Here is a 25503-nt window from a genome sequence, read left to right as displayed (position 1 = left end):
AAGAGAAAGAAAAGACAAACAAAGTGCTTGCCTCTTGCAGTGCTCTGGAACGCACAAAGCAGTTTCTCTTTCCTAGTTTTACAAGCAAAGATAACCATTAATATTCCTTAACCAGCATCAAGAACTAAACCTTGTTTTCTACAAAGCCAGTACCGGCAGACATGCAGGTGCACAGTACAAGAAGTTCACTGTCCTTACAAATGCAGGAAAAAATACAGTTATCTTAAGCTGAAATTCCTGGAAGAATAAAAAGTTTCTTTGTCATAATGCAATACTATAAATACTACTGGCTCAAAGCCAGTACACAAGAAACCTGCCTTTATTAAAAACACAGGGCTTTATCTTTTCCTTCAAGTGGACTCTTGAGTTATCGTAACTTCGTTTTAGTGTGGAAAGACTCAGAAGTCTGGACAGTTTTATCCAAATTGTTTTTATAGGAATCTGCCTGCAACGTCTTGTGATCGCACCCAGTCACAGGATTTTCAGTAACCAGTTTATCTGGAAATATTATCAAAACAAAACTTCTTGTATGACAGATTTCCTCACTAACTGGAAATACACAAAAAAAAAGGGAAGAAAAAATACAGACTTTTTCTGAACCTCTTAAAAGATTTTGGCCTAACTTAATCCTGAAATAAGCATTTAGAACTTTAGCACTTAATGTAACCTCAAAGTCTGATAAATATTTCTCAAAACAATACTTTCCCTTAGCTGCACTTTACCTACATGCAATACTATAACCCCTTCTCCCTTTCCCCTGCTTAAAAATAGGAGGAAGGAAGCTTTATGAAAGAAATCCCAACTTATTCACAAAAGCTGCCTACAACAACAAAGGCATTTAAGAGATGTAAACATTTTTGAATGATCCCCAGGAAGGGAACATAATAATTTTGATAAATAATACGACTGCCTTAGAGCTGGGAGGGAACTTGCACCCTGCAGGGGCTGAGTCAGACTGTCTCCACAAACCCCGGCTTGCTTTGGTTCACTTTGCTTTTTACAGATCACTGTCAACTAGAAAGATTTCATATCTCAGTGATGACCAAAAAGCAGTTGTGGATTCACCACATGCTCGCCAGTGACTCTGTGATTTTCTGCGATTTCTAATGCTGCTTCCCAGCCTTCATTTCTGACTCTCCCTTGCCTCTTTAAGGCAGCCCCCGGCAGAGGCAGGGGAGGACGGCTGGAGGCATTGAGCGCAAAGCCTGGTGCTCTGCCAGAAGCTGAGAGTAAACAAGCTGAAACAGGAGAAGAAATCTATTAACTGCTTCCCAGTCTTGAGCTACTTATTGCAAAACCAGTGAACAGAATAAAAAATGGCAAAAGGGATACTGAATACATCACAGGTTTGTTGTTAGATTCATTATCTAGAGATTAGCTAGAGAGGGCAATAAGGAAGCTCAGCTGGGGCTACATCCTGATCCACCAAAGATGTTTTGGAATTATCTTTCTCACACAGTCCAGCATGAGCAGTTTGTTATATTAAAAAAATGTTCATATTTCAAATTCTATCTAGTTATCTATGCAATCTGTAAGTTCAGAAATTATAGCCTTAGAAAGTCCATTCACATTATCTACTAGACAGGAGTACGTACTATTTATATTATTCAAAGATTCATAAAGCAAGACAAAAAATGCCTGTTCTGAAGCGTTTGCCAGCCCAAGATCAAAACCAACACAAGTAAGTGGGAGAACAGGTATACAGGGTAAACTTACAATGTACTTCATTCCTCTGCCCCCGACTATCTGAATTACAGACTTAAATTTTTTGAAGAGGGATACTGAGGAAGGATTTAATCAATGGGACGTTATTCAGTGAGAATGCTTCATGCAAGTTTCAGTACAGATGTCAGAAATGGATACAAAGGCCAGCATACTGAAGTAGTCAGCATATACCTATTCCCCTGAACGCTTCACCTTTCCTTTCTCTATTCCACCTTCCAACCTTTGCCCATATATACCACCTCAGCCTCCTACTGATACTCCCTTCTCCTCCTTCTCATAAAAATTGGGCAGAAGTTTAAGCATTCTAGAACTACTTCAAAAGAGTATCTAAGTCATTCCTGGTCTTTGCGACCAGCCTCAAAAAGTGGGACTGAGACAGGGAAAATTCAGCATCTTAAATATATGCAATTTTCACAGCTGCCATTACAGTTTAGTACATATATCTACTGTTGACACATTACTTTCTAGAACATAATTTCTCTCCTGTTATGGCTCTAACACTAGAGCAGCAATGATAGTTTCAATATGATTCCAACATATGCGCAATTTCTAAGTAATTACAAGCTGAAACCTAAATAAAATACTTACGCTTTAGGATATTTCTTTGTTCTAGCTCTTCAGTTGTAGGCCTCTGGCTAAGTCTCCTGTGAGAATAAAGTAAATGACTGATTTAAAACCAGATCCAAATAACATATTATGATTTGTAATACAGCTTAAAAAGTGTTTCTCATATGACCATGCTATTTTTTGCCAGTAGAGGTATTCAGCAACACAGGTAATTTTCAGACAGAGTTATAATAACTTTGCATATAACCACAGTACCGAGTGGCCATTTGTTTTAAAAGATGTATTACTGCCACTCAAACACATCAATAACTAATACTTGCATAATATTACAGAAATCGTACCAGCAAATTAAAATTCCTCATTTACAGGTAGGATTTTATGAGAGAATTCATAAGCCCTCTTTGTCCCCAAGCACCATAATGATGATAAGCTGGCAATCATAAGATTGTTCTCAGATATTTTGAATGCAAATCCTATTCATTTTTTTAAACACAAAATAAGCTGTGCATTCCTCACTGATTTCTACGTACAATACAACTGGGAGTTTTAATTGAAAGTTAATTTATTTAGTTACTTATATATAACAACTACCATTAAAAAAAACAACTCTGGGATATTAATTTTCTGGTTTGTATAGTAGAGAACATGGTTGATATTGTCACAGTGTTTACTAAACAGGTCCCCTTGTTCACTTGAGAAAAGGAGCAAGAAAAATCTCAGCATTAAAATTAATTTTGGAGATGTGTTAGATAGATGCCTCTCTGTCCAGCAAACCTCACAGAATTCACTATGGATTATCTTTGGCCTCAGGAAACCCATCTCCTTCAAACCATGCTTGGACTTCCAGACTTGGCAGGGAGGACCAGCAGGTTTACCCCCACTGCAGGAAATCCCAGGCTGGAACCTGACCCCATCCTGACCAAAGTTTGGGAACAGGTTTCCCTTCAGACCTCAATGCTGCTGGGTGCTGACTACCAACCAGGAATTAAGGAACTGGTGTCAAACTTAGTTGTGATTTCAGGCATGAGCACAGCCCCAAGACGCATGGATGTTGTCTCCTGCCTCCAAAGCAGAGCTGCGTGGGGAGCGTGACAGCTTCCCAGCAGAACCAGCAACATCCCTGTGCAAGAAGTTCAGGACAGAGACCGGAGATGCTTCTGCAGTTCAAGTCCTCGAGGGAGCATGAACAAGCAGGATGTGACCATTGGAGCTGGGAATCAGTCAGGAAAGCGGTAATAACAACCATGCCGCTTTATTAGCAGAAGAAAAATGACCTTTGGGCTCTACACAACAGATGTATCCAGCCACTAGCCAGAAAAACTAACTCAGCTCATTATCCAAGTGCTGATGCTGGACTGCCGTACTCTGTACCAGAGCAGTACCAGCTGGGCTACCCAATATCTGGAAATCTCCAACACACACAGGACATCCTCCAAATCCACCTGGACAACATTTCTGAGCACAAGAGAAACAAGGAAAGGTCTGGGGAAATCTAGAGATGTAGTCTATTCTCAGAGACCATGAAAGCCAAAATTAACTTTTATAAGGATTTTTTTTAAAGCCTATAAAAATGCAAGTGAAAATTAGCCTTTTTTATGCAGTGTCTTCAAGTCCAGCAAAAGAAAGCAAAATATACCCTATAGCAGTTAAACAGCATGAGAGAGACATGCCTCAGAGGTGAGCACAGTAAAACATTAAACACCGAACTACAAAGTCAGCCTCCATCCATTTCTTTTGGTAGGACCAGCACATGAATAATGAAGTTAGAGAGCAGGAGGATGATGGGGAGGGCCAGGAGGGACAAACATACATAGACGTGCTCAGTGTGTCTACAACGCTGTCCAAAATGGGAGTATACAAGTGCAAGCCCCTGATAAACAATGTGAGAAAAAGCTTGAACCATGGCACTGATTATTCTGGACTCCTTTTTTAAAGTCCTTTTTTAAAAAAGACAGAACAACTCAAAATCCCAGAAGCTCTTGGATCTGTTTCTTGCAGAACAAAAATGCATTACTGACATTTTAAAGTTTTGTGAGAAAGAAAAATGCTGTTTTTCAGGCAGTTGTACCATGAAGATCCTGCATCACACATTGAGCTGCATTTAAAACATGAATCCTGTGTTCTCAGCTCTCTTCCTCAATCTCTGCCCAGAGAAACCACATTTACCCTGCCACTGATACCTCACGAGCTTCGTTCCAATCTGATGTCTGATTTCCTGCCTCTCCTCTTCAGATGTACGCTGCAAGATGTTTTTGTCTTCTAATTCTTTCTTAGATGGTCTGTTGCCAAGTTTGATAGCAAGAGTATCTCTGCGACGAATTTTACTTGCCAAAGAGCCTGAGGAAAGGAGGAGAAGGGTTGATTTAGTTCATTCATGCTTAGGTTAAAGGCATAAACTCTGATTAAAGACTTTAATAACTTCCCCAAAGCAACCTTGTTCCCACATGCAGGACAGGAATTTGAATTAACATCAAAAGAAAAATAGTTTTAGCTTAGTTCACAACAGTAGAAAGCTGAAAGGCTACGATTGAAAAGCTACCGTCCAAAATGATAGAGGAGTTTTACAAACATCACTTGTCATCAGTGAAGTCACAAGATAAAAATTACAAACCTACACTTAAGTGTCTTTGAAGTTGGATACATTACAGGTTGGTTTATTTATCTACTTAGTATACTTAACAACCTGCTGCTCTTTTTATTCAGTCTTCAATGATTTAATCTCTTTCTCTCATCTTTTCCCTCATTCTTTCAATTTTTTTCAATCTAATACTACTTAGTTCTTCCATACTGCTTTTTACCTTAAACTAATTTCTAAATTAAAACAAAAAATACAGTTTAGAAAAGTGCTCTGAGTGCTTCTAAAGTAATCTAGGCAGGTACCCCGACGCACTGAAGCAATCTGTTATCCATAAACAAGATACACTAGAGACAAGGGCTATGCAATTTTGTCAGCTTTACTACAGCCAGCTGTGCAAGAGAAGAGTTGTTTCCATGGCTTTCAGTCCTTGTCTCTTGATATTCTGACCAAGTGGGGTACATACGTCCTAGGTTGGCAGGTTTTCACCACGTAAGGCAGTTTGGTAGGACCACAAGCACCTAGCTCACCTCTTGTAAGACACTGTGCTGCTGTCTGAATACATGATTTTTTGGTTGCTACCACTTTGGATCACACTCAAACCAAATGCAGAACTGCATAAGACTTCAGCCTCTTGAGCTGTCTGGCACTTCATCTTCTGCTGCACCAGTGGCCAAGGAAAAAACCCGAAAATGTTAATTTTCCTCATCCCTCTTCAGTACACGGCACTTTTGTGGTCAGGCCTTCTTCACCAAGCACAGCGAAACACCTCCTCCTGAACAGCTGTGGGCAAGGCTCTCAGGCCATGGATTGATGGTCATTTTTTTCAGACATAAGGCCATCCTGCAGGTGGTAGAGGTTGCCCTCCTCTCTACCCCCAAAAGCCTGCTGCTGCCACCTCCTTTGCCTCAGCAAAGGTGCAACCATCGGGTGAGCTGGATCAGGGAACTCATTCTACTGAAAAGCTCAGCAGCAGCCACTGCTGCAAAAATAAACATGAGTGCTAGCCTAAGGGAAGAGAGAACAGCTGTGAGCAAGGATTAGGCAGAAGGTGGGCAGGACAACCCCCCTGCAGCAGCAGCAAGGACTTCTGCCAAATTAAGGTGATGATATAATCATGATACCAGATGAAATTTCAAAGCTGTAAACTTAAATGTAATCCAGTGTGATTTGCTCTAAGATGCTGAGCAACCTGATCTAGTAACATTGTCCCTGCTCACTGCAGGGGGGTTGAACTAGATGATCTTGAAAGGTCTTTTCCAACCCAATACATTCTATGATTCTATTCTATGATTCTATGCTCCAATGTTTGAAACATCCTGATCAAATAGGAACAAATGACTTTCAGACAGCGATGCTGCTGACTGATGGGCTGCTTCTGTTGTCCACCACAGCCTGTTACTCCCACAGGAAACTTTGGGATCTCTGGTGCCATTTAACTGAAAGCCAAACTGGTGCTTTAAGTGTAGAGGTTCACGACATGGGCAAACCAAGTCAATGGCTTGCTGATGCCCTAACATGGAGGCCTTGATCCATCCTCATGTTCTTCTGAACCCATTCCTCCCACCTCCCCTCCCACCTGCACAACGTTTGATTGGCCCTCACCATTGCACAGGCCCCACCAGGTTTCTGATCACAACTGTCTGGGAAAAGCAGGACACTTCTCAGAGATGGCAAAATACTAAATCATCTAAAACCACCCCATGCAGCCACATAATTTGCCCTGCTATGGGTCAGGCATGCTCACATAATGCAATGTGTAAAAGGTAGCCTACAACTGCTTGGTGGGATGCTTACTTTCTGCACTTGCATTATCATCGTTGTCATCATCGTCATCATCTGTGTACAGTATGGGCCCATCAGAGTCCGAGTCACTGCTGTGGCTCTCTCTGCTACTTTCACTCTCAGGAAGGACAGCAGCATCAGAGGCTTCCTCCGTCAGTTCAGAGGGTGCTTGGTCGGGTGTCTCTGCTTCTTGGTCTTCTTTGGTAGCCAAGCTGTTAATTCATAAGCAGACACAGTGTCACATTAAAGCAAGCAGCACAGAACACTGATGGGAGACAGACAGTACAAGCAAGTATGAAAAGTTCTGTTATTCAAACTAACTTCTCTCTTTCTAAAAAAATGTACATATATAAAACATACGTAAAGTATACAGATGTGTACCCGTATCTGTGTGCATGTATGTTAGGAAAAAAGATGTAAACGAACTGGCATGATATGTTACAAAGCCTGTATAAAGAAAAATCCTAATTATTTTTTATTTCTTGTGGGATGGGACTAACAATATATGAAAGCTACTACAAACAGAAAAACAGCTTATAAAGTTGGAGGTCAGAGGAGCGAGTCAGAGAGTAAATGGAGTGCAAAGCTTCCTGTTCTGGAAGCCTAACTCTATTTATTGTAAATACAGTTTTACTGCTGTTGAGTCCCAGATGTTCAGGTCCATCACTGATGAACATAGAAATCAGCAGCAGAGTGCCCTTTGCCTTGGGAAAATCTTTATGTGAAGGAGGGGTAGAGCAAGGGGCGAAGCAGCAAAGGAATGTAATGACAGCAAACACACACCAGCAAGAATTTAAAGGAAAGTCTCTAGGCCACTGGCATCTAGACTAAACCCTCTTGGGTTGTTATTAAAGATGTTGGATCTCATGGCAGGGAAAAGACAGATTAATAAGCCAGTTTCTTTTTTGCTGCCAACTATTTTGCTTAGAAAAATGTAATTATGATCTTCCTCTTGCCTAGATTTTATAGTATCTGAGACTTAGACAAGCTATTAGGCAGTGACAGATTAAACACCTACCAACTGAAGCCTGAAACTGTCATTTTCAAGTGTGCAAGTAAATTCAGCTATTGAATTAAGAGCTTTACCAGTGAGATATTTAATGATACTCACAAAAAAGCAAAACTCCCTTGTTCAGCATGATTTCTTGTTTGCCTTTATGAGAGTGAAATAAGTGTTCTATTAGTACTAGCTGAACTGCTGACTGCAGCGGTCACATTAAGCCACACAATAATGTAAGAGGCATATTAGGGGCAATGACCTTCTGGGCAAACATGAAGTACTACAGGGGAATGGCTCAAAAGCATTGGCAAGGAACAAATCATGCTGGGATGCAACACAAACTATTCCCAGCCAGCAGAAGAGACAGAAGAGATCTCCATGTGCCTACAGTGTTCCCCACATGAAGAAATGTGGCTTCCTCAGCAGTGGGTCTTACCACTCACCCACAACAGCCATACCATCTTACCTTTTTGTGTCTTCTCCACTAGCATCTGGACCGCTGTCTAGGGCCGTACTGCTCAGGCTGTCATCCGTGCCATGCTCAGTCTGGAGAAGAGGTTTAGCATCTGATCTAGAGACAGCCTGCCCTGCCATGCAGCTGTCTGGCACATCTGGGGCATCTGAGGGGATGGTGGGCTGACCAGCTGCAGCAGGAAAAGGAGGTGGAAGTGGAGGTGGAGGAGGGGCAGTGGTGGGAGGAGGGGGGACAATGAGCTTGCTCGGTTGGTCTGCGTCCTCTGTTTCAGAAATTACTATGGAAGGATACTCAGGTTCAGGTTTTTCTGCCTTCACTTCCAACCTGTTGGCTGTTGCACCCGAGGGGGAAGAAGCAGCCCCATCTGGTGCTGTTCGTGGGGCTGACTGTTTCCCAGGTTTTTTCTTGCCCCTGGGAGTCCCTGATGTGCCCGATTTGCTGGAAGTCTCCTTAGAGGCTTTGGGATGAGATGATGTGGACAAAGGAGATGGTGATGAAGAGGACTTGGAGACTGGTGTTTTTTTTGCATGAGAGGAACTAGCTAAAATAAGAAAAGAAAATGCATTTTACAGTCTTGCAACTACATGACTTTTGCACTGTTTTCTGCATGAGTTGACTCATGCTGATATTTAAAAAAGATTACACTTGATACTTCTACAATCCTTCATCTATGTGTTGGAGGTAAGTAAATGTTGCAGTTCAAATTTCAGCTTTAGAGGTGGGAAAAATTGAAATGATGAATACATGCCCAAGAACAGTGGAGGAGATCAACCTTTGAAACAGATGATTTTGATTCTAGCATTTTGCATGGGCCTACTACTACTTGCTTGGACATAATCTAAAAAGCCTACTACTTTTTTCCAAACGTGTTTAGAGTCCTAGTTAAAAAATTTGCTACCAGAGAAAACTGCCTGATGTTTCTGTTATGTGGATTTTTGGTCTGAGCACTAGAACACCATGATCTTCCTTACACTTTTCAATGAACACTTCAGGACCATTATGTGTATCACTTAAATTACCTTCCACAATGTTACTGCAAGTGGTGTGCTCCTAGTTAACAGCTAGCAGCAAAACAAGATGTACTTTTGGGTCCAGTTGGTCATGTCCATAAAACAGAGGCAGGAACCACTGATGTCACTTTGCAGAAATGATCTCCAGAAGAGGGTGAAGCACTGGAGGACTCCTGTATGTATTGGAGGTCTTCGTCTTACCAGTGACCAACTCCAGTAGCCTTGAAAATGCAGTGAACCAAGGTTCTGACACGATCTGTACAAGCTGTTTAATCCTGTGATACTAACTGAAGTATATACATATCAATGCCCAAGTCTGCAAGAGATTTCAGCTAGCCTGGATGCCCATGTGCATTCCAGTCACATTTCTGATTACTGTGTTGATGCGCCCATCATCTGCACTGGGAGAGTCAGACTTCTGACTTTCATTTAAAAAGCAATAAAAATGACAACCATCTTAATGATTCAGTCCTTTTCATCAAAATGCATCCAACTCAAACACTTCTGCTGTACTAAAAATGCATTAACCTCAAGAGAACAAATGAAAGCATTATAAACCTTGTGGCTAAGCTTACTGAGTAAAACAGAAAGCTGTAATAGAAATGTGCTGAAAGGTCTCCTTTACTTATAAGCAATTAAATAAAAACAAAACCCCAGCAGATTAGGATAGAAACAAAATGCAGATACTGGCCATAATAAGTTCACGATACAAAAATAGCTTTCACAGTAAGACTGTTCTCAGTCTCAAAGAAGATGGACAGTAATTTGAAAAACACATTATACCATTCTCTTCTGTAGCTGAGTGTTATGGTTTATAAATGTTTAGGGCGCTGTGAGGCTTTCAGTACATCTGGAAAAATCCACAGACACTTTGGGCAAATCACTCTCCCTCTTTGTGCTGCAAGGTGACGGTTAAGGGCACAGTACCAAATCTACTTCATAATTGCAGTAGAAATAGATGGTGGCTCAAACCTGCATATTATTTAGCAGAAACTTCACTGAGTAAGTGGATGGTAGTAAGAAAGGGCTCTGGTCTTGATCCAGCAAAGCACTTAAATACAGGCTGGAGGTCAACAGAACCGGTTACATGCTTACACTTAAGAACTCCAGTGTAATACAAATATACAGCCACACTGTAATTGTTACTGGGAAAATGTCAAAAGATGTTTCCACTGAAAAAAACCCTTACAATATTCTCAGAACCTATCAGGACCTGCGATCAGATACAGAAACTTGAAAGATTTCTCCCAGGGAAAATTCCCCCCTACTCTTTCACGTGGGTCAAAAGTGCTATTGCTATTGTTGCTTTTGACCGGGCTGGCTGACAATTTTCTGTCATGCCTCTTTGTCAGCAGAAGATCTTAATTTTGATTAAATGAAAAATTTCATGGCTATTATTTGGCTTTTGGCACATGTCCATGCTTACGTTTAAGTCCCCTTCTCCTAACTCCACTATTCAGTTTGGAAACCTGCTATGGTGCCCTCAGGGTAGCCACAGCTCAGTTACTCATATTCCTCTTCTCCTTCACAGGACAGGATCTCTGGCTGCATCATGTTTTGATAAACCTCTTGTACTAAATACTGCTTCCAATCAGCTTTATTTATTAAGTATTGCCCCACTTCAAACGAACACAATGTACTTTTAGTGTGGGAAGAAATTACCAGTAGAATAGGTACTATTTCATATAAAGGATATATTGTTATATTTCATACCCATATGGTTTCAAGCATTGTATGACATTTCAGCAAGGCTACTAAAAGACAAATCTGGAAACTGAATGTATTTTAATTTAAGAACTGAGATACCTGAGAGCATGTTACCAGCCAGTGGTCTAAACATTTCTTTATATGATGGATTGTTTTATTTCTGAAAGCTCTGCTGTTATAAGGTCCCTTCACTTGGGAACAGAGTTTTTCAGCTGAACATGAAATACAAGCAGCAAATTCTGGGTTTTCAAAATGTTTATTCTTGTGGTTGTCTGATGTAGTAGGGACAGTTAATACCAAGTTAATGGATATTTTATGGCAAAGTTATTATTGTAACTCTAGCAGTCTTGCAATGTTTTCAAACAGTCCTCCTCTGTGTCCTTCAAATACAAAACGTGCCAAAATGTACAAGCTATGAAGAGGTATACTCGGAGAGAAAACTGAGGGGACTGAAGGGCTTTGAAAGACTGACAAAGGACTGAAAACACTAGGCTTGTGTAAGTTGACCAATACATATATACAATTCATTCATCATCATACTGCTTGCGTTCAAATTATATTTGGATGTTTTCATTTTGGTCTTTGTCTAAATTACAACCATTCAAACTTGAGATCAATACCTTAAGAACAGCTACCTATAATTTTTAATGCAGCATCACTGCTGAACTTTGGTCAAAAGGTGTAGTGACAAACACATCTGCTGTGTGCTTGATGATGGACATTTTCCATTTCCAGCATGTATTTAAAATCACAGCAAGCTATCAACCAGCTCAGGGAAGCCTGGGTATTTCTAATGAGTTATAATTTCTTCCTTCTTCAGCTAAAAAAACTGCTACTCAACAGCCTTTAAAGATGCCTTCATAGTTTTATTCTTTACTTCTCTGAGATCTTGTTAAATTGGAATAACAGATATTTCCAGCAGAAAGTTACAGCAATACTGAAGTACTTTTACTTTGGTTTGGTTTCAGAAGTCACCTTTTGGCCTGCTGATTCTTCAGCAGTTCTCTGGGTCACTTTGTTGCCAGCATTCCCACTTTAATCAGAAATTCGATATTGTCTCTGTCACGATTTGTGTTGTGCATCGCTACCTAAAAACACCTGTGGCATGCTCTTTAGTAACACTGCTAAGTACAAAGGCAGAAGTTATTGTAAGGCCAAGCCAAGCATCCCCATGCACATGCACCCACCATAACTGGCACTGCCTGCACAGTACTCACCAGCTTCTCGATTTGCACTGTGACTTGTTGGCTTGGGCGGTGGGAGAGGAGGCTGCTTAGCAGGAGCCTTTCCCTTTTTTTTAGCATGAGGTGCTTCGTTACTCTTATGGCTGGTGGTGGTTGAAGCAGCAATAGCATTTTTTGGTGGTAGCAGAGCTTTTTTAGATTTAGGCTTAGGCTTGGGTGGTGGAGCATGGGAAGCCGGTATTTCTGGGCAGTGATCAGTAGTGCTCTCTATGGATAAGAAAGTGAACAGAAGCCAACTGACACAGACATATGCCACGTACATTCAACAGCAAGCCTGACCACAGTGACTGCTTCTGGCTGCTTGAGCTCTTAGGAATCAGGAGAAACTTAATCTTCTGCCTCTTACCGAAGCACTACCTCAGAAAAGAATTACCATCGATCTCAATTTAAGTCCTTCTCATGGAAGACTTTTGCCCAGCACTTCTCTCAGTCTCATCTATTCTACACCTCCAAGGATCATTCTCAACTCTCAGTATTCTCAGCACTCACTAGAGTGCTGGCTGCAAACTAAACAAGGAAAATGCCATTTAATCTTCTAAGAAAATTTCCTTGGCTTCTTCCCAGCCCTCTGCGATCAACAAGCTATAAAATTCATTTTCCCCTGAAGCAACTCATCCTCCTAAGCTGTAGTCTGCTTGCTCATAGCAAATTTATTTGGTGTATCTTCCCCAAGGTATTTTTACTCTTCAGAAACAGATGAACCTAAATCAAATAGGATGTCATTTGCCATGGGAAGGCTCTTCTCTCCTGCAAGCAAGCTCTTTGGGTACTGTTAGAAGACTGCACTTCCACAAATCAGCAGTTTTTTAGTCAGTGGGAATTTGTACTGTACCTACATCGCGTCGTACAATAGGAATGGCTCTGCAGAGTGAAACAGGTAGCACTGAGGACCCGATGTCCACACTCTGTGCATTTCAGGAGACCTGACTTTGGACTAGCTTCAGGCTAGTTCTGTAGATTGCACACACAGTCGTGGTGGGAGCACAAGTTCCTGAATGTGTCTTTTGGGTTAGTTTCATGCAAAAGAAATGTGGGTTGTGTGCCCTGCAAACCAAAGAACGGTAAGTGGAGATGACCAGGAAATTCACTTCAAAAGTGCATGCCTGATGCCAACTGTAATGTTAATATAGGTGAGCCATTTATAGTCAACATAAAATTTTGCAACATAATCGCTATGGCTGTACGACTAGCTGTTCCCAGACAGGAAAGTTTATCTGTTCAATTACACTGACTCTGTGCCCATTAGGTCTCAAGATAGTTTTCCCAAAGCTTCCAGAAAAAGGATATAAAAGTGCAAGAGCATACTATCAGAACTATAAGGGCTTTATTTGCATGTTACCAAAAACTACAGTGGTTGGGGAAGAAAGAAGCCAAGAAAATATTGCAAGGACTTCTAATAGTCTCTTTTATCACTCAAGAGGAAACCAAGTCATTTCTTGCAGTATGTTCCTACTGGAGCCTGACTCTTACACATATTAGATGGCCAATCCTGGATCTCCTGTCTGTTTCCTGCTCTCTTCCTTCCCCTGTAAAAGATTCCCAAGAGATAAGCAGCACCTTTTCATTTTAAGATTAGTAGATGAAAAATAATGTGTTGGACAACAATGATATTCTTCATCTTGGAAACAAAGCCTTTTCAACCTCTAGCTTAAGGCTTGTTAACATGATCCTAATGCATCACCTGCAGTTATTAAAAGCAACATGCACACATATTTCTCTTCATCAACTGAAGGAATTAACAATAACTGCCCAGTGTCTTCCTCCTTTACTTCCAGCCCATTATAGACTAATATGGTTTTGCTAATGTTTTGCAAGAACCATTGCATAGCAACCTTTTACAGCTTTCAGATTTCTTTTGAGCTGAGATTCCTGTACTGCCTCTTTGTGTTCCAGAGAAAGAACTTTGGACCACAGAAAGACTTTGGAAGAAGAAAGAAACATACATATTTGTTATATTTTGCTCTCCTCTTTTATAGCAAAAAGCTTGTGAAATTCTACTTACTTTCATTCAAAGCTGAAAAACTGATTTTATTCTGAAGAAGCTGGACATTTAAAAAATTTAATTCCATTAATAACAAACATGGCAAGAGAAGACAAGATTTTGTATTCTGAAGATCCTGAAGGACATGAAGACCGGAAAGAAGTGTAAAAAAGTGTAAACAATTCTTTGATATACCTTTTACTTATGGGTCCAGCATGCTACAATTTTATTCACTAATGAGAAAGAATTTAAAACTTGTGTGCTTATACACCATTACTATGTTTTGTTTGCAGTCCTATTAATAGAGAAAATATTAAAAAGAGAATTATAACCTTGTAAAAAGAAATACACCATTCACCATTTTCTAAAGTAATACAGTGCAATTAAGTAGAATCTCAGTCAATCCACGTTAAACTACAGAACTGATTAAACTATGTATTTAACAGTATGAATTTATCTTCTGATTCAGGAAAAAAGCACAAAATATAAGGTTAAAGCTTTATTTAGTTGCAAACAAACACATCTTAGTGACAACCAACTAATAATTTTCAAATTAGAGAAATTTTCATTAGAGAAATAACCAAATACTACAACTGAAAACCAAAATTGGAACAGCTCATTAACATCAAAGTTGGCTTCAGTCTTCAGTTGTGATTAAAACTGGCAATTTATATAACATTGATTTTAACTGGAATACTTTGCCATCACTGGGATATCATCTTTATCTAGGACTGCTCTTGCCATACTGTTACATACGTCATACCAAACACTGGCTGACCCTTTCTGTACAGCAGCATCCTATCTGCTCAGATATTTCCTGCTCTCATCGAGTCTTGATTGCCCTTTAATTATGTACATGCCCTTTTCTTGGTCTTGACTAGTGAATCTTCTTTTTCCTCATAGCCATAAGGAAAGCTGTGGTGAAGATGACTGCCTTTGACCATATCATCCCTGTTGTTATCTTATTAGCTTTGCCCTTTTTACCTTTGTTAGCTTCATTTTTTTTAATCTTATCAGATATAAACTTGACTGTCCCCAGTGTCAGTCTGATCTTGCCCCAATGACTGTTTCTCATTTACTTTTGAGATACCAATTTCCAGTTCCTACCTGACCAATCCATTATACCAGCTTGTGCCAGCAACAAGCCAAGTTTTGAAGCAGATGCTTTCCATTGCTCTTCCTCTGCTGCCCCTCAGGCTTTGTGTACATCAGTACTGTACTAATACAAATAACTAATAATGACACCAGTGGCTTGATCTAGAACAATGACAGGGATGGTCTGATGTCTGCAAACGGCTCAAGATAAAATTATGTTGTAATTGTACCTCCCTAACATGATTCTGCTTGAATGTGGACTCTTGGTCTTCACGCTTGCTCTTTCTTTTCCATCTTTTGCTAAAACAAGGAGGCATCTGAATCAGTTCAGACCCATCTATTTATTCAAGCCAATCCCCTAGGTACCTCAGTACCAGCTGCAATGTATTTTTATTGCTTTCTTTTCTTAATGTAGACATCTGTTCATCATGAACTGACCTTTTAACAAAAGGTCTCCAAAAGACCATCAGGTGGGAATATCTTTTATTCACTGCTGCCTTGATCAAGACATCTGCTCTAAAAGCAATCCGCCTATAAATTACTCTTTTAAGAGGAACGCAAAGCAAATGTTAATGTCTTATTAAGAATTTGCAACAATAATATGATTATGTTTAGAATAAATTTTCCAAAGGCTAGATTTTCAATAAAGCTCACTTTGAGACCAGATTTTCTTGTTCCCAGAAATTGCAACTGGGGACAGACTCTTAAGAAAGCTGTGTTCTTGTGAAAGCACCTAAATGATGGTCAGAGTTACAAAGTACTCAGTATACAACAGATCTTGTAAGGATTCATCAAGTCTCAAAGATGCTCAGAGAGATATCTGTGTGCCACATGCACTGGAAAATCAGATTACTTATTCTGGAAGCTAAATGTGAGACCTTTTGCAAATTCTGGACCAAATGGACCTACGAAAATCCTGGGCACAGTTTCAGAATCCATATATTACCAGGTTATATAAAACAATATTTTTTCCTTTACTTTTGTGAACTTCTAAGGAACCGAAGGTCAAAGCTTTTCTACCACAGAATTTTGTCATACAGTACTGGTAGTTTTGTTTCTGCAGATAAAGCAGTGACATGAAGGTAGCTCACAGAAAACCAGTAGTGCTGCAGCACAAGAACATAAACTACATCAACTGCAAAGCACCCTTCCCCTGGAAGATGAGCACAACTCGATGAAGTAACACTATGCAAAATGGAAGTTGGAAATAATGTATGATTTGTCTTTTGCGGGATGACTCCCTGCAAAACGAAAATCAGTAAGAGTTTTGAGAATCATGAGTTTCCAGCTTATGCAGAGAGCTGTGTTTTGATTCATCAAAACCCCGGAAGCTGTCCTTCAGAAACATGGGACACAGGGCAAGACAAGGTGCCTTTTGTCTCTTTTTTTGACGCACTGACTGTGCTGATGCAGGTGGTTAACTCATACAAATCCTTTCATAAACTTCAGATTTGACCAGCTCCATTTTTTTGTTCCTGCTATTGCTACTAAAATTCTGTTCAAGAAAAAAACCATTCTAATTGTTAAAAAGCTCCCTTGAATTTCCAGTCTAAATGTATTTCAAGCTACTGTTTATTCCTTTCTACTTGTGCCAGCATCGTCCTCTAGCCATGCTCTCTCCTGGCCATATACCAACTTGTTACATTCATCAAATGCACTCAGGCTCTGATCTGCTAGGCTGAACAAGAACAGCAGTCTCATGATGCTTTTTGCAGCTCTCTCTGCAGTTTTTAATTAATCTTTCTTGAAGATGGAGGAGCAGATCTGTACATCTGCAGACTTCCAGACCTTCCTTCCTTACAATTTCAACAGCATCATGTGCAAGTAGTCCTGTAACAGAGACAGTGTAGAAAACAGGAGAGGGGAGAAAGGGACAGGTGTAACATCTGACCTAAAGCAACCATGTTCAGATATTGAGCACTGGTTCCAAGGTAAAAAAGGAAAAAAACCAACCCACTGACCGTCATTTCACATTGCTAATTGTCCAACTTTTGTGTAAAAAGCAAGCTACTGAATCAAAAGAGAACACCCAAAACATCTTCAGTCAACTGCATACTTTTACTATTTCCTGGTCTATGGGAGACTTCGAAAGTGAATGGGATGTAGGCTTATACATACTTTTTGTATAGATATGCTCAGAGAATTCTATGGTTAGCTCATTAAAATCACATCTACAGTCTTATTTCTGGAGCCACGTTTGGATATCTTTCTCAGAAAATAAAAAAAAAACCAAACAACAAAACAACACAAACAGCAGCTTTACAAATCAGGAGCTCTCCTCTGCTACTCACCTTTTGTGGGTGCAAGTCCATGCCTCTCATGTCAGTCTATTGGCATGAACCAGCCTGGCTGACTTAGTGGACAGGCTCTGCCCAAAGACATCTGTATCTAGAGTAGCTTTCCTTTTAAGAAGATTTGGATTCACTCTCATTTACATAGTTCAGGTGATGAATTGAAGATATACTATTCTTAGAAGAACTTGTTTTAGCCAGCAAATAACTCAGCTGGAGTGAGAGATTCTTTGGGAGTCAGACAAAAAAAAAACTACCCACCTTTTATGTATGGTGCTCATATCGATGATCTACAGAGCTCAGGAGTGTAGGAAGGCACACGAGAGGGAAGAAAGTCTGCCCTGTCTCTCACAGTGAATGGTTTGCAGGACTAGTCTACTGAAAGAAAGCAGGCTCTTGCCTGAGACCTTGGAAGATGAGGGTTACCATCTTAAATTCAACAGGTTTAGTTCTACCTTGGGGAAATAAAGACCTCTGAGAAAAGGAACCTAGAAAATTGGACTTTGAAGAGCATTCCTTGATAGACAAGTTAAAGCATTGGTCAGCAACAATGCATGCTTACAAGACCAGAGCTTGTGCCTCCAATCTTCTTTTATTATCTGTGTGCCAGAGACATCCTGGGAGGGTAAAATGGAGAAAAGCAGCTCTGACACAGTACCAGGAGGTTTTACAATGCACAGCATGCATGCTGCGTCAGCATACTATGTCCCCATATTTTCAGGGAGGCAAATGGCAACAATTTTGACATCTATTCTACTGATATGGCTTTTAGTCTTCTCCAACATTGCTGTTGGGGCAGAGGCAGACAGACTCCTTAGATACCCTTTGTGATGCTCATATCCCACCTGGAACCTAGAGCGCTGGGTTCTGCTGGGGCTACTGCAGACAAGGGCCACAGGTCAGGTGCCCTGGCACGATGGTGCAGTCCTCTCTGCTGCCCAGACAACCGGGGCGTACTTTGATGTGCTGCTTGCCTACCCACTGCTCTGCATCCCTTCCAGGGTGCTCACAGAGAATGGCTACAGTTCAGCTCTTTATTTTCAGCATAAGATGCTAGTGACTGGTCTTAGTCAAAACAAAACAAAACAAAACAAAACAAAAGTATTCAGAGCTCAACCCAGTAAAAACATAACATGACTAAATTATCTAGGAAAAAGATTTCTTTGAAATCTCATTTGCAAAGCTTTATCCATCAATTACCTGTTTTTTGTAAAACTGTCACCAGCTTCTTATTATCCTGCTATAAAGGAGAAATTTCCTTTTAAACACCCTGCTTGGATGACTGACATCTCATCATGACTACAGACAGCAATAGTTACACTACTAAATTGCCAAAGAGAACTTTTTCACTTACTACAAAAGGCACCTGTGAGCTGACAGGCAGCAGATGGGTACACAGTTTATAGAACTGCCTGGCAGCACAGGGAAGAGCTTTCAGGTGTTGTCTCCTTCACTTGCATCTGTTTAACTCATTTTCACACTGCATGGCTGAGCCTTGCCCTGTTGATACTGTACTTCTGTAGTTCATTACGAAACAACATTTTTCCTCTAACTTCTTCCAACTTTTTACATACTTACATTCTACCATGTGTTGCTGCCAACTCTCACCATATTATCATGATGTGCCTATATCACTTGTGCTTTTTAAGCTTCCAGCTCCAGCAGTTACTATCATATTTATATGGGAAGGCCATTTTTAAGTCCCACTTGAACAAGAGAGCAAGTAAAGACCACCACCATTTCATTAAAGCATTTTAAAATAACCTCATAAATTTCAGGGGCTGAGATGCATTTTTGGGAACATTTTGATTCCTCTGGATTTGGAACTGCAGCACATCATGCTACTGAAGAGCAGCAATTAATCCTGTCTTCAGGTCTTATAAACATGGAAGATGTTCTTGAAGGAACTACCTTCAAGATTTACACAGAAGAGTTCACGACTCTAAAAAGCCTAACATTATCCTCACTAAAAATGAACTCCTTGCATCCATTACTCCTGACTGTCCAGCTAATATTCACTCCAACTATCTCAGTTCACATGATGGAGGGTTGTGATCTGATACACTAGCGTATTTTATGGCCTGAGCAGAAGACAGTGAGCTAGGTATTCCTGCTCCAGCTCTGATTTTGATGCTCTGTGAGCATTAGCAAACCTCCACTCTGCGGTTATTAATTCCTCACTCTGCCAGTGGGTGTGGGTGTAATGCTTATCTATGGCGTCTGCCATAAAAAATCATCAAGGATTAATCTGTCAGGTGAGATGGATCCGTGAGATGCAGTGGGCCTTATTCTTCCAGTGAGTTCAAGAGACTGACTCATCATCTTGCTTAATGGGCTATAAAGTAAAGAATAACTGAAGTGTATTCACAGTGACTATCCAGTGAGTTGTATTGGATTTGTGCTGTGTAACACCGTTGCTGATGTGTGGAATTGATTCTTAACACCTCTTTTGGGCAGACTATTCCTCTGTAATAAATCTATCTTGTTCCTTTACAGGGGACTCAAGATGTTCATGAGTAGAAGAACTTCATGTTTAGATTTAAGAGGAAAGCATACTTGAAGTGTTTTGCATCTTCTATATGGTCATATTGACATCCTCTGAAGCTTAGAATACCAAGGTTGCTCATTTTTTGTTCTTCTTCTCCCTCTTCCATATATACTTCATTTTCTGGGAGGGACTGGAGTGACAGCTATATATCCTTCTGTACTGAGTCTAGTCCTGTACAGCAATAATTTTTAATTTCTCCCTGTAAGGTCAGCACAATATATACGGAGTGCAAAGTGTAATAAAGTGTCTGAAATAGATATCAAACATTTTCTGCTTCATTGGAGTTATACATTCTGCAAAGTCAGCTAGAGGGGATTTCAACATACTTAAAAATATGTATTTCTAAAAATAACCTGTACCTCAGAAAAAGTTCCAAGACCTGAGAGTTCCAAAAGGCTGTATTTAGGGATGCATAAAATAATTGAGCTGATCTAACCTCAACATTAACCTGAACCATTTTAAAGGAGTTTTCCATGGCTTTTAAAATGCTTTTTTCCCCTTGACTTAATATACATCTGGTTCTAGTTGGTACCAAAAGACAGATGTATTTAAATGTCATGAAAGAGGCTAATCTTGTATTTCTGTCTTGTTGGGTGACAAGAAGTACTAGAAATCTCATAAGAAAGGCGGTTCTCCTTGGACATCCAGTCATTTTTTACATAGTCAAGTGATTTACACAGCTGAGAGAAGAATTCAAATTTTTGTGTTAGACAAACTGACCCTCTCAACCTCCACAGACTCATTCATCACTAAGTAGAGGTTACTAGAAGACACTGCAAAGGCTGCTTAGTTTAACAGCCAGCTATGAAGTTCTCAATCTCTTGTATCTTTACTCTTTCTTCTATGAAAATCCAATAAATGGAATAGTATTTAAGAACACTTTTTGTCAGGGAAAGTAAGTGGTGCATTATTCAAGAGGCCAGAGAAAGAAAATGAAACTGGTCAAAATCCTGTGGTTCTGCATTAATCTTTACTTTTTCTTACTCAGTCAAACTCTTGCTACCAAGGAAGATCTAAGTAAAGGTAACAAAATTAATATGGACTTTGGGACTGCCAAATATTTAGCAATATTTACTGCAATTAATCTATAGAAAATCCTATAGTCATAAAGTTCATTTTCCGTAAGTGACCTAGGTTCGGTTTGTGGCAGAGATATAGCTCCTTGAATATCTCTGAAGAGCTGGACTGCAAGTGTTGGAGATTTAATGAAAACCACTAGGAATGAGTTGTGGACGTTACTTTCAAAATGATACATGGTTTTTAAGTGGCTTTAACACTTTCGAACTTTCAACCCATGAGCCACTTCTACAATGATATTGCAAGGTGATGCATATGCACTTCGCGTCTTTCACAAAAGGAAAACCTGAAACCAAAGCTTGCCCATGGCTACAAGGCTCACATTGAATTTAGAAATTGAACACCCTTGCACGCATTTTCATGCTCAGACCACGCTTCTCTTTATGACTTTACTATATCCACAGTAAAAGGCATGCCTACCAGTGATGAAATACTGATGCTTCACAAGTCTTATCTTCTCAGCAGGTTCTGCTGGTATCCTTGTGGCAGAACAGAACTCACAGCATGTATTGGTGCTAATGGAAGGACATGTTATAATATTTTAAGTATGCAGAAAACAATTTGTGAAGAACGTGTTCATTTACCTTTTTGATCTTTTTTTCCTTCCAATGCTGATGCTTTCTCTGATAAAGTACCATTATCACCACTGGTTTTTACCCCATTTTCTTCCTGTATGGTTTCTTCACCAACGGCTACAGTGTGTCCATTTGAAGTTTCAAAATTCACCGTTACATCACCATCTGAAATGAAAATTTAAAAAGCTATTGTTGAGTTTAACTGCTTCCTTAGCACCTATTGACAATACACAGCACCCCTCTGCTTTCAAGTTTCCACAAAAGCAAAGCAGAAAGACTTAACTGAAATGTGAAATGTCAGGCTGCAGATGTGCTCTGAAAAGTTAACGCTGTAAAGGAACTCTATAGGCTTCCACGGTCTTTGGGTGCAGTGGTGGACCTGGAAGTGCACGTGGGTTTTCAGGTCCAGCTTTGTGCCTGTACACGTTAGCATCCTGTTCTCTTCCTCCCTGCATCTTGCTTTACACAGCAAGGAAAGCTGTGCGTGGACCACAACGGAGCTGCAACATCTCCAAATCTGGGCAACTGGGGGCAGAGTTGTAAGACTACTGTGGTGCATCCCAGTAGGTAAATCAGCCAGGAATTCAGACAGAAGTTCTCAGAATATGCATGCCCAGTTAATGAATAAAATAGGCCACAAAGTCATCATCCAGCCTTAAGAACCAAGGTGATGTCTTCCTGTATCACGTATCATACCATTATTAAATTCTGCAAGTTAAATTCTTTCCCAAGTCTGATGATATTTTACTCACTTACTCAGAGTACCTCAGCTATGAGGGTTTTTTTTAACCCTGAAAAACAACTTCTTTCTCTTCCCTCTTTGCCTCTATATTCCTGAAAAATGCTACATACTCTTGCTAGCTCACAGCTTTCTCTCCTCCCTTATTTACCAATTTCTGTTCTCTGTTCCATGCATTTCAAAATTGCTGCTAATCTTCTTCTCTGGTCATTTCTAAGGCTTGCTATCCTTATGTTGCTCACACCCCACTGCAGTTCACATAGATGTTTGCTTTCCTTCTGCTGGGTTCTCTTGCTGTCCATCCAAAAATTATGAAAATCTACCTGGTGTCTCTTCTGGTTTCTCCCATTGTTTCTTGATTAATTGTAGCAATTTCACTCTTTTCTTCTCCTCTTCCTTGATGTGTGCTATCAGATCTCGATGTTTCACGGTTTCAACACAATTATACAGCCTCTCTCTTACCACCTTGGGCTACTCCATGAGTTAAGCTGATGGTTTCATTCTCGCCCACACACCAATTTGAGGTATAAAAACTAAGGTCTGTCTTCTGAACCTTGTCTCATTCACTGTAGCTGACAGTTGTATGAGGCTTCCTTCTTACCCTACCACAACAGTCAGTTTCTTCAGCTCCTTTCTTCCAGATGTTCATAAATCCATTCTTTCCTCTCTGCCTCTGCATGTGGCATTCCCTCCTCTTATCCATGTCATGGTTCTGCAAACACATCTTGCCTCCAAGTGACACTTGCCCCTTTCCACTTCTTTCTTTTTCATCCCATGTGAAACAGTCGCTTCTTCACATTTCTTACCTCTTACATTTCAAGATTCTATGCAATTTCCCCATGTAGCTTTCATCTCCATGGTCATTCCTTCTACCTTCACACTGCTCAACCACCATCTTTACTGTATCATCTCTTTTTTATCACCTGTATTCTTTCAAATTGCTCCTTAAAACTGTAATTTTCATCAGACAAGAAGCACATTGTCATGAAGGCAACACAGACCTGACTGACGGGCTTCTTGAGATGGGAGAAAGGGGAGAAAACTCTTTCTCTTTACATCCTTTTCTCACTTTGCTCAGTGTCTGTAAAGGAGCCAAAGTCCAACTCACTTTTAAGAGTGGGATAGAGGGTCAAGGACACTGATGACCAAAGCACTCACACTTTTAGCACAAATAAATACTTGTGTTCAGACTGACTGTAACCAACCTGAAATGTTAACACATTTCATTACCTGTCCCAGCAGTCTAAATGCAATTTATAACCATCAATGGACAAAGTCAGGCTGCCCCCCAGTAAAGCATGTACTGCAACAAAATCCCAGAGGGACAAACTGAGGTGTGGAGAGTTTGCATTTCTTGTTTTAAGTCAAAGACAGTGGCAGATACAAGTTCAGAAGCCAGCTATGCTGCATGCCATAGCCTGGCAATTAGCAAAACACTGTAAAGACAAGTGATGTTCACATGTTGACAAACTCTTCACTTCAAAATATCAGTATGTATGATATAACCATACACATTGATACTGTCATGATTCTTCAGCTCAGGTAGAGTAGCACAATTTATAGGAGAAAAATATTTTTGGAAATCATGGAGTTCCTGGACTCTTTGACAAAATGATGAATGGTTTAATATTAAATTACAGAAAATTATTTTACTCACTTGAATTTTACTTGATCTACTTTATAGAAGACCAATAATATTATAAAGAATACCACTAAAAACATAATCAGATGTAGCACAGAGGTGTTAACCACAGTTTACTCACGCTTTCCAAAACACAAATTCCGGTTAATTCCAGTTACTAAACCTTACCTCATTTTAAAACAAGGGGTGTCTTCCCCTCAGATTTGTTTGTGCCATTTGTGAATGTGGTTTATGTGATAGTGGTGGGATCTGTATGATCCCAGCACTGCTGCTTTTTGAAATGGATGCTATTCATTTGCTTGGTGGTCCTAAAGCCTCTAATTTTTCAGCCAATTTTCTACACTTCTCAGCTTTGTCTCCTCATACCTATTTAGACTACATGGAAACAATAAAATAGTGGCTTTATAATCCATGTTTAGCACTTAGGAGCTAAATTCTAGGTAACACGTTATCACCTTGCTCGGGCATTTCCTTCAGCACTCCCCTTCTTATCAGCTCCTCTCTGCTTTGTCTTGTCGAAATCTTCCTTTCCAACACTAAAGAAAAAGCACAGTTAAGAACAGATTTATTCTTGTACTGCTGAAGCTTGCAAAAAATGCAGAAAAATATTTTTATTTTAAAGAAACCCTCAGAAACCTTGTTTCCTCTGGTTCTGCAGAAGTGGTCTGGGTTTTCATGGACACTCTCCGAAAATACTCTTCCAGAATTTCAGGCACAGAAGGGGGGAATTCATCCGACTCAATGCCTTCAGCTAAGCGAGGCTCCCTAAGGCTTCTTTTACAGTCAATGGAAAAAGGTACTTTCAGAGTGAAACTGAACTCATTCCAGTATAAGCATTTAACACATAAAAGCACCTTTTTACCATTAACTGGGGTGACTACCCAGCTGGGGACACCTCCATCTGCTTTGTAGATGATTTGAGTTGGAAGAAACAATTCCTGCTCAAAGCAAGCAACTCACAGGGTAGCCATTATGACATGCAAACTGTTTTAAAGGGAAAAAAAATGACCTTAAACAGAAGTTAGAAAGTTCTGTTCTAAAAGGGAACATCCTCAGCGAAGCTGGTTGGCTTTCATGGAAAAAAATGCAGTATCCTGTTTTTTAGGTTAAAAAAAAAGAAGGATATGACACATAAAGAAAGACTGTGACATGGAGCATTTTAATAATTATGTTTATTTCCCATAGTTTTATAAGGAAAAGAATTTACAGATGGTAAAATAAAATAACTTCCCACTGCACCCCACCACCAAACCAAGACGTTTTGGCCATTGATCTGGGAGGCCATCACTACATCATCTGTAATGATCCATGCAACAATGGTGCACAGTCTACAAAATAGGAGAATCACTTGTAAAATCCTGTCTGCGCTGTTAGAAAAAGTTAATCTGCCATCCTGATTCTGTTTACATATGGACATCAAAACCCAAGTTTTGAGTTTTTGTGACTGTGACGTTTGGAGCTCAAACT

At 40.0% G+C, this 25503-nt stretch overlaps 1 protein-coding gene across 1 annotated transcript in view; it reads right to left on the bottom strand.

Moving 5' to 3' along the window:
- The window catches only part of PHACTR2 (phosphatase and actin regulator 2), a gene marked incomplete at both ends in the record, with an annotated part of 31649 nt that extends 7077 nt beyond the window's left edge, over positions 1-24572 (bottom strand). The window contains 7 exons of the mRNA XM_010190740.1: positions 2314-2369; positions 4473-4629; positions 6665-6864; positions 8119-8668; positions 12062-12295; positions 21665-21820; positions 24492-24572. Of these exons, the coding sequence (XP_010189042.1) occupies positions 2314-2369; positions 4473-4629; positions 6665-6864; positions 8119-8668; positions 12062-12295; positions 21665-21820; positions 24492-24572 (1434 nt within the window). The remainder of the gene's footprint in view (positions 1-2313; positions 2370-4472; positions 4630-6664; positions 6865-8118; positions 8669-12061; positions 12296-21664; positions 21821-24491) is intronic.
- Positions 24573-25503: the final 931 nt, after the last annotated feature.

Source organism: Mesitornis unicolor, unplaced genomic scaffold (assembly GCF_000695765.1).
Source record: "Mesitornis unicolor isolate BGI_N332 unplaced genomic scaffold, ASM69576v1 scaffold54138, whole genome shotgun sequence".
NCBI lineage: Eukaryota > Metazoa > Chordata > Aves > Mesitornithiformes > Mesitornithidae > Mesitornis > Mesitornis unicolor.
Note: the sequence above shows the minus strand (reverse complement) of the source record. Positions and strands in the feature narration are given on the sequence as shown.